The following is a 17,867-nucleotide window of genomic DNA, read 5'->3' as shown; positions in this document are numbered from 1 at the left end:
TTCAAATGGTTCAAATATGAGTATATAAGGTACATCATATACCCTACATTTTATTTTCTTATAGTCTTATAATAAATATCACTAAATCAAAAAGTAAAATAAATAAATAAAACAAACAATAATTCAGATGAATTAAATACTATAAGTACATATCACAAGTTGCAACAACTCTAGTTGTTGTCAAACCAAAACTGTTTCTGAAGATTGTCAACGATGTTGTTGTCTACTTGAAAAGCCTTTGTGAGAACTTCTGAAGAAATTTTTGGATTAGATCCAAATACAGCATTCGCAATTGTGATAACTCCTGGATTCTGACTGCTAAGTCCACCAATGGCAACCGCATTTCCGTATCCCACATTCAATTGAAAGTGAATGAGACCAATAGGGAACACAAATACATCTCCTTTGTTGAGTACTTTTGTGATGAGACGGTTTTGTGGGTTAGAAGTAACAAAACCAACATAGAGAGTACCCTCCAAAACTACAAGAATCTCAGTGCCTCTTGGATGAGTATGTGGAGGATTTAGTCCCCTAGGTGCAAAGTCAATGCGAGCAAGAGAAATACCGAGAGTATTTAATCCTAATATCTCATTAACCGCAACCGGTGTCACTTTTGAGCCTAGTGAATTTGATGTGTTTCCTTCTTTCACTGAGAAAAAGAAGTCATTTGCAGTGGCAAGTTTTGGATCTTTGCAGAATTTTCCATTAACAAACACTGCAAAACAATTATGAGCGATTAAATTGATTGACTGTAATAAATTTCAAAGGCTTAACCATAATAACTATCATAGCAGAAAAATACTAATGAACAGAAAAAACATTGTTATATATACATACCACCATTCTTGGTGTCATTGATAGCTACACAAAAGTCTTGTAGAGGGCTGGGATCAAATGCAAAGGCACAGGATGCTAAGGCCAAGAATGCTGTTAAAATCAAGTAACTATTCTTCATATTGCTCTCTTTGTTTGTTTGTTGTATATTTGCTTCTGTATGTTTATGAATGATGAGATTTTGGAGACATAGAGAGACTCTATTTATAAGAAGTTTAGACATTGAAACATTCTGTATTTTTACTTAAAAAATACATTTAGAGACCTAGTAAAAAAAGTCTTTTTGAATTAGTAAGATACATGTTGAATTAATCTTTAACAACTACATGCTACTTGTTCTTCTAATTAACCTTTTTGATATAGTCAATTAAAGAGAGGATTAATTTAATATAAGAGGTTTTTGTCCATGATGATGTACTAAGTTGAAGTTGTATTACAGAGTTAGTAGTTGGAATTGATTTTTTAAATATTAATCTATATATATATATATATATATATATATATATATATATATATATATATATATATATATATATATATATATATATATATATATATATATATATATATATATATATATATATATATATATATATATATATATATATATAGAGAGAGAGAGAGAGAGAGAGAGAGAGTTTTTAAGGATAGTGCACTGTCAGTGTAAATCAGTTTTACAAATACAACCGATCAAAATGCTTTAATTTGCCATGTAATTACAGTTTTTTAAAATTAAAAATGGACTTTATTTTTATGCATGTCTCTCATTGGTTGACAGTGTAAAAATATTTTACACTGTCAGTGCATTTCCTTTTTTCCCATATATATATATATATATATATATATATATATATATATATATATATATATATATATATATATATATATATATATATATATATATATATATATATATATATATATATATATATATATATATATATATGAGCAGTGCTATTTCTAACGAAAGAAAATATCACGAACCTATCACGAATGGTTTCTAACCATTAGATTTTGACTTAAATAAAAGAAAAAAAATCTAAATAACCATGTTTAATAAATAATTTACACCAAAAACCATGTTTTCGGAAAAAATACGCATATGACCAGGTTTCAGAGGTGGTCTCCACATAGGAGCCACCTCTGGTGGCGCCAATGCCCATTTTCCCTTAACTAATGCGCCACCCAGGGTGGCTCCAATGTACATTTTTCTCTTTTAAGCCACCTAGGGTGGCGCCTATGTGTATGTTCATTTTTTTTTTTTAATTGTTTCTATACTATTTTTTTTTTATTTTTTTTGTTTTTTGATTTTTTAAAAATTGTTTTAACATAAATAAATTAATTATATTTTGTTTTTTTGATTTTTTTAAAATTGTTTTAACAATTAAATAAATAATGAAACACCACATGTCATTCATTCCAAACATTACAAATACGAGAAATGCAGAAACAACATTACAAATACGGTCATACAGTCCAAACATTACAAATACGGAAAAAAAAGAAAATTTTTAAAACATGGATATTATGTTATTCACGACCCCTCCGACCCGGAGCCAGACCATGACCCCTTTCACCGCCAGTTCCGCAATCTGGAACTATTCGAATCCGGTTGGAAGGATCTCGACGACCCACTTCTCCACGACCCCCCTATTCCTTGGTTGTTCTTGTTGTGTCTGGGTAGGTGGTCCTCGGATTAGCCCCTCCATGCGCTCGTTGGACATGTATTCTTGTATGCTGCTGTCAAATAGTCGGGTCCCCATGCCCTCAAAGATTGGTCTTGGCGGTGGAGTTGCGTCATATGGTCGGTAAAACCCAGCACTTGATTGGCCTTGGAAAAATGGCATTGTTTGTTGGGGTGTGGTGTAACCATATTGTTGGTGTTGTGAAAATTGGGGTGTGGAGTATCCATGTTGTTGGTACTGTGACGATTGAGTGGTCATTTGCTCGTTCGGGTCATATTCGTCATTTAGACCCATGTCGGGGCTGGGTTGCCTATTGGAGTTGGAGGGGCCGGCGTCGCCGTGTTGTTGGGTGAAGCCCCATGATTGTTGTTGGATGGGTTGTCTAGTGGAGGTGGAGGGGTCGGCGTCGTAGTGTTGTTGGGTGAAGCCCCGTGATTGTTGTTGGACGGGTAGCCTAGTGGAGGGGTCGGCGTCATGGAGTTGTTGGGTGAAGCCCCATGATTGTTGTTGGATGGGTTGACTTTGGTAGGGCGTTGTTGGTGTTGTTTGATATTCTTCATGGTAAGGTTGTTCGGATGTTTGGCGTTGTCGGCGTTGCTGGCGTTGTTGGCGTTGTTGGGGTGGTTGTTGTGCGTATTGTTGTTGGCGGGGGTCGTGTAGGTAGTAGGGGTCGGACACATACATATCGGGGGTTGTGACTGTTCTAAACCAAGCAACGTAGTCCGCGGTTGGAAACATGGGGAGTTGGGCAACAGGGAATTGTAGCAGACGGCTGCGACGCTGTTTCCACATCTCACAAAATTCAGGTGCGAATGTACGATAATCTGCGTGGTCCCATTGATTGTTAACTCTTTTAATATGCCAGCGACCCAAATCAGTGGGGGGATCCGGGATTGGTTGATGCATGCCAAACTGTAGTCTCACACGGTCAGATTGGTGCATCTCCACGATGTTGAACCTTTGTCACTGCAGTCCAAACTTCCCGGTCACTCTCGTTTGGCTCATGGTCTAGCATCAAGTATGGTCTCCAATTAAACTGCGTAGGAGAAAAAATAACATATTATTAAAAAAGATGATGGATTGTAATACATCTATATGATCATATAAAAGTTTAGTGGTAATACATCTTCAGCTCGGAGGTGATCAATTAGGTCCCGATACAAAATAACACTCCCCCTCGGATTCTTACTGTAATCCAATTTAGGACCACAGAACCTAAGAAAAAAAGAGCAAACATGTTATTTCAGATTTTTATGTAAAAGAGAGTTAGCGTTCAAGGGATAGCGTTGAAAAAGACGTACCTTGTTGCATAAGGGAACGTGTAGTTGTTCCTGCCTGCAGGGGATAGCGTCGGCAATCTCCACCAACCCCATACTTGTAGGAGGAACGCACATCCATAGAAGGTGCACTTCTCGGCAACCGCGTTCTTACAAAGCGATTGGTATAACATCGCCAAAACGGCAGACCCCCAACTATATTTCCTAATCTTGCTAATACTATCAAATTTACTTAAATAAAAAAAGTTGACAGTGTTACCTGTCGACTTCGGGAATAAAAGGTTAGCAAACATCAGCATTATATAGACCTTAGTCATTAACCAAACATGCTCCTCGGTAGAGTTGTCCATCAAGACGAGTTCATCATAATAAGCTCTAAGGGAGGCCAGACCGATACCCTGGCCTCTTGAACCTTGAGTAGGCACAACTAGATCTCTTCCCAACACTCTCTCACACAGTGAATTAGCATGTTGAACAGATCCATTAACAGCCTTGCCATTAATGGGCAGACCAAGCAACATATAAACATCTTCTAGAGTAACAGTACACTCACCTATTGGAAGATGAAACGTGTGGGTTTCAGGCCTCCATCTCTCTTGTAAGGCAAGGATGAATTTTCTGTCTATGGTGTTGTTGTGCATTTTTATGATATGTCCGAAGCCACATGCTTGTAGATTCATAATAATCCTCTCGTCGGGTTCAACATAAGCGTGAGACCGTGTACGGAATCGGTCAATAACCTAAGAACCACAAATAAATCGATTAAACTGGATGTCATATACGCATAGATGTTTAGAAATAAATAAGTATGAACTTACAAATGTCGCCAAGTTTGCTCTAGTTCCTCTGTGTGTTTCACCCATGGTAAGAAGTTGTTGGGCCATTTTCAAGAACTCCTTAACTTTTCTGCGGATTTGAAAATGCAAAGTGGTTTTTTGAAGAAGAAGAAGATATGTTGGTGAGAAGAAAGTATTCTATGAGAGTATTTATAGAGGGGTGGTGGTTGCTGATGTTTAGTGCATGATGGCCAAGTGGTGAGCATGCATGTGATACAGATATCAAAGTGATAAAGATGGGTTCACATGCATTCTGTGTTGAATTGACCATGCATTCTGTGTCTCTGGAAGAATAGACTAGGCCTGCATCCCGTGTTCTGTGCTGAATTGTCTAAGCATGCATGCGTACAGTATATTGATGCAGGTAGATCACATGCTGGCAGATTAGTCTAGGGTTTTGGCAGTGGGGACCACGTAACAAAATTAGGGCAAAAAAAATAAAATAAAAAAAACCAAAACACACTAATGCGCCACCCCAGGTGGCGCCATTCTGTTGAATTTTGTACTAATGCGCCACCCCAGGTGGCGCCAACATGCAACCCTTTTTTTTTCAAAAATTAGGGTTAGGGTTTTCTATGTTATTTTTTGTATTTTTAGGGTTTAGGGTTTTCTAGCTGCTGTTTCACCGAAAATAATTAGCATACAGTCTTCGCATGTGATTATACAGTGTGCACTGCTCAGTATGGTTGGGTCTGGTCAAGTCGGCAAAGTTGCAGTTCACCAGTGTCAAGCACACCTCAAATCAACTCAGTACGTTTGTGACGATTCAGGCATTCATTTTCCATCAAATTTATTCGCATGTGATTGTACAGTATGCACTGCTCAGTGTGATGGAGTCTGGTCAAGTCAACTGTGCAGCAGTTCACCAGTGTCATAATGATCTCAACTCAACACAGTAAGTTTGTGATGATAAAAGCATACCTCTAATGTGGAAAATAACACAACTCATTACACATCTCATTTCACAACTGAAATAACACTCTTTACCCACTCAACAATGGCCCCTCCACAATACATTATCAACGCTCATGTTTTTGGCGAGACATATGACAACGAAGAAGTTGGTTTTCTGTTTAGAAACACCGAGGTTAAACGATTTTGTTTAAGCAGAAAAGCAAATTTCAGTTACTTCAAAGGGAGATTAGAGACGAAGCTTGCAATGGGTGGTGTATCCCAGATTTTTTACCAATATCGATTTCTTCGTGGGGACAACCCGGTCAAGTTTATCCAAGTTGAGATCAAAGACGATGAAGACATGCAGAATATGTTCACCAATCATGAGTATTCTGGTTACAACTGCATAGAACTGTATGTTACTCTACCAGAAGTTGAACCCACACAAATGGTTGAGTCACAAGTCATTGATGCACTTGGAGACGAGCAAGCAGAGGTCGACGTTGTAGATGAAGAAGAAGAAGCACCGGAAATAGAAGTTGATAACTTGGTCAACGAGGAAAGTGAAGATGAACCGGAAGTTGTTGTACCACGAGATCAAGTGCATATGCCTCCAGCGCACATGAGGAACTTGAATTTTGAAGGGGATGACGAACCATCGACTGATATTTTCTATGATCCATACACTCAAACAGATCAACGGTTAAAAGTAGGAGACAGATTTCGTTCTAAGGAGGCATGTATCATGGCCATAAAAAGATTTCATATGGCAAACAATGTTGATTTTAGAGTTGATCGCTCCAATGTCGAAAGGTACAAAATTTATTGTAGAAACACTGATTGTGGATTCAGGTTGCATGCATCATACAGGAAGAGAAGTGATTCATGGGTTATAGGATATATTTCCCAAGATCACACATGTGTTAACACAAATGTTTCACAAGATCACCGTAAGCTAAGTTATGACATTATTTGTCAAGAAATCTTGCCTCTAGTTGAAAAAGATCCATCGTTAAAGGTGAAAACGATAATCTCTCATATCGTTGCAACATACAACTACACTCCGTCTTATAGAAAGGCGTGGCTGGCGAAGACCAAAGCGATCGAAATTGTGTATGGAAATTGGGAGGATTCGTACAAACGACTCCCACGTTTCTTATATGTGCTTCAAATTTATGCTCCTGGAACCGTTACTATTTTAGAGACCCTTCCGGCGCAATCTCCAGACGGAACATGCCTTCAAGGAAATGTGATATTCCACAGGCTTTTCTGGGCTTTCCGCCCATGTGTACAAGGATTTTCATATTGCAAACCAATTCTTCAAATAGATGGAACTTGGTTGTACGGAAAATATAAAGGCACCATGTTGATGGTTGTGGCTCAAGACGGAAATAGTAACATCTTTCCTGTTGCGTTCGCTCTTGTGGAAGGAGAAACTGCTGGAGGTTGGGGTTTCTTTCTCAGAAATCTTCGGACACACGTTGCCCCCAACCTGGACTTTGCTTGATTTCAGACAGACATGCTGCCATCGAGAGTGCGTACAACAATCCAGCAAACGGGTGGCAAAACCCAACATCAACGCATGTTTACTGTATTCGACACATTTGTTGAAAGAGTATTGTGGTGTACTTTTCGTTTATATCGTATCCACAGGGATTATTGCGATATCACCGCCGTTCTATAGCCTATTTTGTCTTGAGTTAATGTTACTTTAGTTTTAGGTTTGCAAAAGATCATTCAATTCTTTTAGTAGCAAAGAGTAAATTAATGAAAGTTCTAAGTTAAAGAAAATGTATCAAGATTCGATTTCATCGACCTAAGTTTGTATGTTTCCTTATAAATAGATGCTTATGAACTTGCTAACGATCAATATAATTACGTATCGACACCTATATCGTCCGTGTCCGCAACGATATAGCTAGATTTATCGTATTGTTTAACCGACGATTTCTCCACCGTTTAAACAATACAAATAATGTTTTAAGAACCGATACTTAGTAAACATCAAACTCTAAATCCATGTCTGCAACTTATAGTTTGAAAGATGATTAGTTAGGTCTAGATACAAACATTGATGTCTCAAACATTTATACCAAAGAAAAAGCTTTAATAAACAAACTAAACCATCTATATTGATCATCACTTGTTCATACACATATATTCACAAGAAAAACATACAAAAGGCTAGGAAGATTACATCTTATCTTGATACAAAAGGGATTTAGCTATCCATGAGAATGGTAGCTTGCACAAGAAGGAAAGGATGAAGATCAACAAGCATCAAAGGCGATTAATCGACGATCAAGGCTTCCAATCTTCAACTCTATATTTGCTACAGTGTATTATGCTCTTGTTTTTCTCTAAAAATATCTCTCTCCCCTTTACAAAAGTGATCTGGCCCATAAACAAATAAACAAAGTTTCGCAGACTGCGCTTAGCGCGGTGCAGCCCGCTAAGCGCGCTCTCAATAATTGCTTAAACCGCCCAACCGCGCTAAGCGGGCTCCAGACCTCGCTTAGCGCGGAACTCTCTGCCAGAACTTCCTTCTTTTCTTCAAAAGCGCGCTTAGCGGGCTCAACCTCGCTTAGCGCGCTACCTCTTTTCAGCAATCCTTGGCTTTGGTCTTGGAACATCTTCAAAGTGCTTTTTCCATGGTCCAAGCTTCCAATTATCTAAAAAAAACTACAAAATCCAACATAGATTGCAAAGATAAGAACTATTCAACAATAATATAAATATAAGAATAAATATATACCAAATGACAATAAAATACTACTATTAACCACAAAAAGACTTGAGAGTTACCAAAAATTACCTAAGATATTTACACAAATTGGTAACTAACAACTCTCCCCAACTAAACCTTTGTTTGTCCTTTAACGAAAACAAACACAAAAACAATCAACAAGCAAAACCAAGAGAGCACAAGCTAAGACAAGAACAATTGGGTGGTTCAAATTCCATAAGCACACAAGCAACATCTCACCCTTGCTCAAATAATACCATGCTTGAGATACTAATACTAAATACACAATTGATGTAAACAGCTCCTAAAACAAAATAAGTTCAAAATTGAATCACAACCTACACACTTCTCTAGTAAGAGACAAAATTGAGGACCTAACACTCACACAACAATGTCGCCAACATCCAGAATTAATTATGCAATCATCTACACAACATTTATATAAAAAGCGTAAAAGCAAGAATCACAAAGACTTAAGGGTTGAAACTAGGATTGGTTAACAAGGAAGTGTCATTTCTCAAGGCCATTGAAACAAAAGGGGTCAATTCCTAAGAGAGCATTCAAATCATGATTATATCCACACATCCTTATCAACCGATCACACAATTTTATTGCTCAAGAGTTCATCTTTTTATTTTAAAAGAACTAGCTATATACAAAGCTCTTCTCTTTTCCTTTTTCTTTTTCTTTTTTTTTTTTTCTTTTTCTCTCTTGAGCAATTATTTATTTTCTTCTACACACCAATACAACCAAGATCAAAATTTATTCTCCCCAACTTGAATATTACCACCACATAATCACGAATGCTCCCTATTCTAAGGCGAAAAGGAATCAATCCTAACCACATTTCATGGTACTTTTCAAGGTTCAAAGAAAGTCATCAAGATTCAAATCAAAAATCGGCAATTATAAGGCATGACATGATACCGATTGAATCTTGGCAAAATGGCTCAAAGTGGTTAGCAAATACTCACACACTCACCGGGTAGGTTATATTTGGAAGAGAAGTTATACTCGTAATGCGAAACAAAATGCTTTGATCACTTTCATGCTTTACACAATTAAAATAAAAAACGCAAGATTAAACATAATAAACACGAGTTAAACGCACATTGTTGGTAACCACAAAATAATATATATATGTACAATGGAAAGGCTCCTCACACTAGTTTTAGAACTAAAATGATTCATTATTGAACTATATTTGTTAAAGAAAATATGACATCTCATTTGTACAATTACAAGCATCTCATTCATGGTATATTAAAGGAACGGTAGAAATGTACCTTGCACGTACTAATTTCACACTATATCATCACCGCCCCAATTGGTTGTAAAAGCTTGCTTCATCAAAGGAAGCACTTTCACAAAAACAACAACAAAAATTTAAAAACACAATTGCATATGTATATAGAAATAAAAGCAATTAAACTAAAAACTTAATAAATTAAAAACAAACACCAACAGGTGTCAAAATATCCAAAAAGGCATAGCAATGCCTAAGGTTCAAAATACCTCATCATATAAAAGGACGGAACAAAAACTACAAAGCTTAAGTCAAAAATAAAAAAAACTAGCACTAAACATACTAACTAAACATATTAAGTATCAACTAAAAAGAACTACTCATCCTCATCATCTTCCACATTCTCATTCTCGCCACCATCTCCCTCCTCCTCAGGAAATGGACTGACCTCAGGCCAATTAGCATAATCCACCAAATCTTGGCGAGAACTCCACGGATGAGCCACATGGGGCTCCATCATCTGCAACCTCAGCTGAGAGATAGCGTCATGCATAAACATGAATGCTCTCTGATGTGCCATATGAAATGCCAAGTTCTCCTCTCTATCAGGATCACTACGGCGGCGAGCAGGGCGAGCAGCAGCAACAGGAACAGCAGTTAACCTGGACAAACAATAACGCTCAATAAAAGTATCATCAATAAAAGTGTCAATGGACATAAGCCCCTCAGAAGGAATCTGCACTCTAGCTTTCCTGCACAGATTCATGATCAAACCCGGGAATATCAACTTGCAGGGAGCACGATCACCATGGCGAGTTCCACTCAAAGCAACCCTCTTCAGCTCATTCGCAATAATGCGAGTAATATCAATCGGCTCATGCTCAATCATACGAGCAACCAAAGCAGCAGACTCAGCAGGTAAAGAAGAAGTGTGACTCCTAGGCCTCAAATTATGAAGGACCACAGACATGAGAATCTGAGCATTAGTAGACAACGACTTCCTAGAGAATTTCTGGGGCTGCAGTGAAGGATTAAGATCATAAGATTGCCCAATCGAACATAAGACCTCCCTCAGATGCTCCCAATCAAAATTACCCCTTGCCAATTGCACATGATACCCACACAGCTCACCATCCTCAAAAGGTAATTGAGTTCCAAGAAACTCACGGATAGCCTGACGAGAAAAATCAATTTCCTTACCACGCACCCAAGTTTTGAACTCAAAGGGAACACCTTCAACCGGAAATTCTTCATTTGGAACGGCATTAGCATAGAACTCTCTTACAATCTCCAAATGAAACTTAGGTGCAGGCTCACAAAGTCTAAGCCAACCATACTCCTCAATGGTGCGATGACACCACCCATAGGTTCCCTCAGGATTGATCCTCACAATTCGCTCTGGCCACCATGTCCTAACCTCTAACTTTTTGTACCTCTCCTCTTGGACATGACTCTTAAAACGGTTATGATTAAACGGAATAGCCCTAGGTGCTTGAGAAGAACTGCCACCTTCGGTTCCGGTCTTTCTTTTCTTAGAGCCCAGGAATTTCGGTCCCATCTGAAATGATTAAAGAAATAGCACACAAAAACCAATATGTTAACACATTATATAATCAAAAATTAAACAGCCCTAGCATGAATCAAAGAACAAGATCACTCCCCCTGCATCACACAAAAACAGGCAGAAGAGGGGATTTTTCTGAAATCCCCAGACCGCGCTAAGCGCGCCTACCGCGCTAAGCGGGCTCTGCGATTTACAGAAAAAAATCCCCTGCGAACCAGGGTTGTCTCCACACATTTCCAGCACCCAAATATGATTCTAAACAAACACAAAGCACTGGAAACCAGATTGAATCACTAAGTTTTCAAAACAATAACCCTAACCACAAACTTTCTATTACTAAACTAAAATTAAACCCTAATATATAAAACAAGCATAAAGAAATAGCAAAGGAAATAGAGAAATTACCTTGATGAAGATGAAGGAGAAGAAAAACAAGGAATTTGAATGCTAAGCAACACAAAAAATGGAGAAGCAAAGAGAGAAATTTCTTTAGGAGAGCAAAATGAGGGAAATGAGGCAACAAGACCTCAAAACCCTATTTTCTCCACTTGGTAACGCGCTGGGCCGGGTCAAAAACATAAAGGCCCAAAATTGCAATATTTTTTTTTTCTGAAAAACCAACCCGCGCTAAGCGGGCTCTGAAGCGCGCTAAGCGCGCAAGTCTCTGGAACTTGGGGTTCCAAAATTGCAAAAGCGCGCTAAGCGGGCTAGTGGCGCGCTAAGCGCCCTTGACAGAACACAGAAAAATTTTTCTTCTACCAGCAAGTGTAACTTTACCGGTAGACTGATTTTGGCTCGACCAGAACGCAAAAAACATAAACGGTAAAAAAAACACATAAAACAAGCTGAATATTTACAAATTGGGGTGCCTCCCAATAAGCGCTTTGTTTAACGTCGGTCAGCTCGACGGTCAAAGGCAATCAAGGATCACCAAACGATAAAACACAAGTTTCACGATTAAAATCGCATCCTCGATAAACCTTCAACCTCTGACCATTAACTACCCATTCTTGCTTTGATTTTTTGTCCTCTATCACAATAGCCCCATGGCTTCTAACCTCTTTGACCAAAAACGGTCCGGACCATTTAGACTTCAACTTTCCCGGAAAAAGTCTTAACCGGGAATTGAAAAGTAAAACTAATTGCCCTACCTTAAAGTCCTTCATTCTAACCTTACTATCATGATAGAATTTGGTCTTTTCCTTGTAAATCGAATTAGACTTATAGGCATGCAATCTCATCTCTTCCAACTCATTAAGTTGGATTTTTCTTCTCTCTCCACACAACTTGTGGTCAAAATTCAAAAGCTTCAAGGCCCAATATGCCTTATGTTCTAGTTCTACGGGAAGGTGACAGCTTTTACCATACACCATTTGGAATGGTGTAAGACCGATCGGTGCTTTGAAAGCGGTCCGATACGCCCACAAGGTTTCATCAAGCTTCATCGACCAATCCTTCCTAGAGCTAGACACAGTTTTCTCAAGAATTCTCTTAATTTCTCTATTGGTCCTCTCAACTTGCCCATTAGTTTGTGGATGATATGGAGTAGCCACCTTGTGCTTTACTCCATATTGCTCCAACACTTTCTCAAGCGGGGCATTACAAAAATGAGATCCACCATCACTAATTAATACTCTTGGCGAGCCAAACCGCGAAAATATATTTTTCTTCAAAAACTTTATCACGGTCTTACCATCCGCTTTGGGTGAAGCAATCGCTTCCACCCACTTAGACACGTAATCCACAGCTACCAAGATGTATTCATTTGACATAGAGGAAGGGAAGGGTCCAACAAAATCAATGCCCCAACAATCAAATACTTCAACTTCTACAATACTTTGGAGGGGCATTTCCTCTCTTTTCCCTATTCCACCAGTTCGTTGACAACTGTCGCATGAGGCAACATGGTGGTAAGCATCTTTGAACAAAGTAGGCCACCAAAATCCCGATTGAAGGACTTTTGTGGCCGTACGCAAACCATTAAAATGACCACCATACGGCGAATTGTGGCAATGCCACAAAATGCTTTTTGTCTCCTCATCCGCGACACATCTTCTCAAAAGATTGTCACTACTCAACTTAAACAAGTGAGGATCATCCCAAACATAAAAATTAGCATCGTTTAAAAACTTTTTTCTTTGATTCCAAGTTAGATCCTCCGGTATCCAGCCAGATGCTTTATGATTAGCCATATCTGCGAACCAGGGTCTAACTTCTTGTACCATGTATAGTTTTTCATCGGGGAATTCTTCCCTCACTTCTTTTTCATTGTTTGTCACCTCGGTATTCACCAACCGAGACAAATGATCCGCAATCAAATTTTCTGTACCTTTCTTATCTTTCACTTCAAGATCAAATTCCTTGAAGCAAAAGAATCCACCGAATAAGCCTCTGTTTTGAATCAGGCTTGGTGAGAAGATATTTGATTGCGGCATGATCAGTATAACACACCACTTTAGAACCAATGAGGTAAGAGCGAAACTTTTCCAATGCAAATACATTTACGAGCAATTCTTTTTCGGTAGTGGCATAGTTAACCTGTGCCTCATTTAAAACTTTGCTCGCATAATGTATAGCATGGAATTGTTTGTTCTTCCTTTGGCCTAAGACCGCACCAACCGCATAGTCACTCGCATCGCACATGAGTTCAAACTCAAGCGACCAATTAGGAGCGACAATTATGGGTGTGGTGGTCAAATTTGCTTTAAGTTCTAGGAAAGCTTTTAGACATGATTCATCAAAATTAAATTCCATACCTTTGTTGAGCAAATTACTCAAAGGCTTTGCAACCTTGGAAAAATCCTTGATGAATCTTCTATAGAACCCAGCATGTCCCAAGAAGCTCCTTATGCCTTTCACATTCACCGGAGGGGGAAGCTTTTCAATAACTTCAATTTTTGCCGGATCGACCTCAAGCCCCTTTGAAGAAACCTTGTGGCCAAGAACAATCCCATTTGTCACCATGAAAGTGCATTTCTCCCAGTTGAGAACCAAATTTGTTTCAATGCATCTCTCCATCACCACATCAAGGTTCTTTAAGCACAAGTCAAATGATGACCCGTACACAGAAAAATCATCCATGAACACCTCAATGCTTTTTTCGATCAAATCTGAGAAAATAGCTTGCATGCACCTTTGAAATGTTGCAGGAGCATTACATAGTCCAAATGGCATTCTTCGGTATGCAAAAACGCCAAAAGGACATGTAAAAGCAGTTTTCTCGTGGTCCGCCGGATTCACTAATATTTGATTGTATCCCGAATAACCATCCAAGAAACAATAGAAATTTCTTCTGGCTAACCTCTCTAACATTTGATCCATAAAAGGTAATGGAAAGTGATCTTTTCTTGTTGCTTGGTTCAACCTCCTATAATCAACACACATACGCCACCCGGTCACCGCTCTCGAAGGAATCAACTCGTTCTTCTCATTTCTCACAACTGTCAATCCACCCTTCTTAGGAACCACATGCACCGGGCTCACCCATTCGCTATCGGAGATGGGATAAATCATACCCGCCTCTAATAACTTCACAACCTCTTTTCTAACAACTTCTTTCATGGTTGGATTCAATCGCCTTTGAGGTTGTGCCACGGGCCGAAAATCATCTTCCAACATAATCTTATGCATACAATAGGCCGGACTAATACCCTTCAAGTCGGATAAAACCCATCCTATTGCTTCTTGATTCTTTGTCAACACTTCCTTCAATCGATGCTCTTCCTTGTTAGACAAACCACTATTAATGATAACCGGCTTAGTAGAATTGTCACCGAGAAACACGTATTTCAAGTGAGACGGTAACACATTCAACTCCACCTTTTGCTCTTCAACTTTAGGTTCATCCTTCAACTCTTCAATTTGAGTTTCAAATGGATTCATCTCCTCACAAGCCTCTAAATTTCTCAAGCAATCTTCAATTTCCTTCTCTTGATCTTTGGTGAGAACTTCAAGAGCTTCCATTAAAGTCTTCTCAAGAGGATTTGACAAGTGCATTTGATTCTCCACTTTCATAATAGCCCTTTCGGTAGCATCGATTCTAAAACAATCATCCTCATCATTAGGATGCTTGATGGCTTCAAAGAGATCAAGACATAATTCTTCATCTTGGTACCTTAATTTCATTAAGCCATCATCAATATCTATCATCATTCGGGCCGTCTTCATAAAAGGCCTTCCTAAGATCAATGGAATCTCAGGATCTTCTTCCATGTCTATGACAATAAAATCAACAGGATACCAAAATTTGTCAACCTTGACAAGCAAGTCTTCCGCAACTCCATGAGGATGAGCTGTGGATTTATCTGCTAATGATAACGTCATTCTTGTCGGCTTTAAATCGTTGATTCCTAATCTTCTCACCATAGACAATGGGATCAAATTAATGCTAGAACCGGTATCGACCAAACCTTTGCCTATGTGAACATTTCCAATAGACACCGGTAAGGTTACCCGCCCAGGATCATTCGATTTTATCGGAGTAGTGCGTTGAATTAACGCATTACAACAAGAGCTCACCGTTACTACCTCCGGATCCAAGAATCTTCTCTTCTTAGTGATGATGTCTTTGATGAATTTTGCATACATCGGCATTTGCTCTAATGCTTCGGAAAAAGGAACATTAATTTGCAACTTGCTAAAAATATCCAAGAACCGAGCATAGTGCTTTGCATCTTCTTTCTTTGACGGACCGGGAGGGTAAGGTAATTTCTTCACTTGTATAGAATCATCCACCTTCTTCTTTCCCTTTTCACTCACACTCAATTTTTTTCTCTCTTTTTCTACAACTTTCTCAAGAGTTTCTTTTTCCACTAATTCTTTTTCTTTCTCATTTTCAACTAAATCACCCTCAACATTTTTTTCTACTTCAATCACCCTATCTTTTTCACTCTCAACAATTTCCTCCTCAACAATTTCTCCTACACCCATATCAATATTTCTACCGCTACGAGTTAGAATTGACTTACAATGCTCACGAGGATTTTCTTGTGTAGTAGCCGGAAAAGGACCTTTGTTTTGATCGGCAAGTTGCTTTGACAATTGCCCGACTTGAGTTTCAAGGTTCTTTATTGCGGCATCCGTACTCTTTTGGCTTGCAATTTGCAATTGCATGAATTGGCTAAGAGTGTCCTCGATTGAAAGCTTTGTTTGTTGAGGTTGTTGATTGTAACCGCCTTGATAAGGATTTTGACGATTCGATGGGCCCGCTTCCGGCCTCCATCCTTGTTGATAACCTTGATTACCTCTTTGTTGGTAACCTTGGTTATTGTTGTAAGGTTGTTGTTGTTGTCTTCCACCATATCCTTGATTAGGATTAGACACATAATTCACCTCTTCACCCGGTGGAGGACAAAAACCTGTTTGATGGTCACCCCTACACAATTCACAACACATCACATGTTGATTTTTAGAAGGGCTCCCATTTATCTCTTTGATTTGTTGAGGGAGTTTTGACATTTGTTGAGTGAGCAATTCTACTTGTTGTGTCAATAACTTGTTTTGAGCAAGTATTGCATCACTAGTATTCAATTCAAGAACTCCCGGTTTTCTTTGCAATGCACTACGGTTGTGTTGCCCTTGATGATCGTTCAAAGCCATTCTATCAATGATAGCAATCGCTTCTGCAGCAGTTTTTGACATCAACGAACCACCCGCGGTAGCATCTAAAAGAGTTTTTGGTTGAGGTTGGAGTCCATTTCTAAAGATATGGATTTGAGACAATTCATCAAACCCATGACCTTTGCATTTTCTAACCATGGACTTGAACCTCTCCCATGCTTCATTGAGAGATTCATTCGAACCTTGAGAGAACACCGCAATAGAAGTTTTTCGCTTCCATGAACCTATTGTGAGGAAAGAACCGATCCAAGAACTTCTCTTCTAACTCGTTCCAATTTGTCATGACATTATTAGGTTGATCAAGGTACCATTCCTTAGCTTTTCCAATTAAGGAATGAGGAAAAAGTCTCCTGAACACCTGTTCTTCTTGGTCTTCCGGAGCACCAATTGTTCCGGCGATCTCGTAGAACTTTGTTAGATGCGTAAATGGATCCTCGTGATCTGCCCCTGTGAACGGATTTTGGTATAATAATTGAAGTAACCCCGTCTTCATCTCGGAGTTTCTTCCATTGGCCTGATCACGAGCAAATTGTGCATTGAGTCGAGGGCTATTAACACAAGGCCCTCGAACTGGAACATTAGGAATCTCTCCTGCCATTTCTCCCTCAACTAAGTTTTCAACCGGAGTTGAAGAAGAAGATGCCTCTTGTTGTTGTCTTCTTTCCCTAGCTAGTTGTCTCCTCCTACGAGTTTTGCTATTCTCTCTACGAGCAGTCCTCTCAATCTCAGGATCAAAAAGGAGTTGATCTGCAGGTACACGTCCTCGCATAAACTGTTATCTGAAAAACTAACCAAGCAAATTAACAAACACAAGGAAAATAAATTTAGAAACAAGATATTAATTATAAGACTCAATTCAAAACAAACTATTGCAATGCTTGCAATATCTAAACAACAATCCCCGGCAACGGCGCCATTTTGTTGAAAGAGTATTGTGGTGTACTTTTCGTTTATATCGTATCCACAGGGATTATTGCGATATCACCGCCGTTCTATAGCCTATTTTGTCTTGAGTTAATGTTACTTTAGTTTTAGGTTTGCAAAAGATCATTCAATTCTTTTAGTAGCAAAGAGTAAATTAATGAAAGTTCTAAGTTAAAGAAAATGTATCAAGATTCGATTTCATCGACCTAAGTTTGTATGTTTCCTTATAAATAGATGCTTAT

General features: G+C 38.7%; 1 protein-coding gene across 1 annotated transcript; it reads right to left on the bottom strand.

Moving 5' to 3' along the window:
* On the bottom strand, positions 1 to 994 carry LOC131647210 (putative germin-like protein 2-1). Its single transcript, XM_058917122.1, has 2 exons — positions 838 to 994; positions 1 to 715 (listed from the first exon to the last, which is right to left on the bottom strand). Exons 1-2 carry the CDS (start codon positions 953 to 955, stop codon positions 171 to 173), a joined length of 663 nt encoding a protein of 220 aa, XP_058773105.1. The 5' UTR covers positions 956 to 994; the 3' UTR covers positions 1 to 170.
* Positions 995 to 17,867: the final 16,873 nt, after the last annotated feature.

Source organism: Vicia villosa, linkage group LG2 (genome assembly GCF_029867415.1).
Source record: "Vicia villosa cultivar HV-30 ecotype Madison, WI linkage group LG2, Vvil1.0, whole genome shotgun sequence".
NCBI lineage: Eukaryota > Viridiplantae > Streptophyta > Magnoliopsida > Fabales > Fabaceae > Vicia > Vicia villosa.
This window is presented reverse-complemented; position numbering and strand designations above follow the sequence as displayed.

Excerpts from the sequence above, each read along its gene's own strand:
- LOC131647210 (XM_058917122.1), bottom strand. The coding sequence starts at position 955 with ATGAAGAATAGTTACTTGATTTTAACAGCATTCTTGGCCTTAGCATCC. Across the intron at positions 716-837 it reads CAATGACACCAAGAATGGTG|TGTTTGTTAATGGAAAATTC; the intron begins GTATGTATATAT and ends ATTGTTTTGCAG.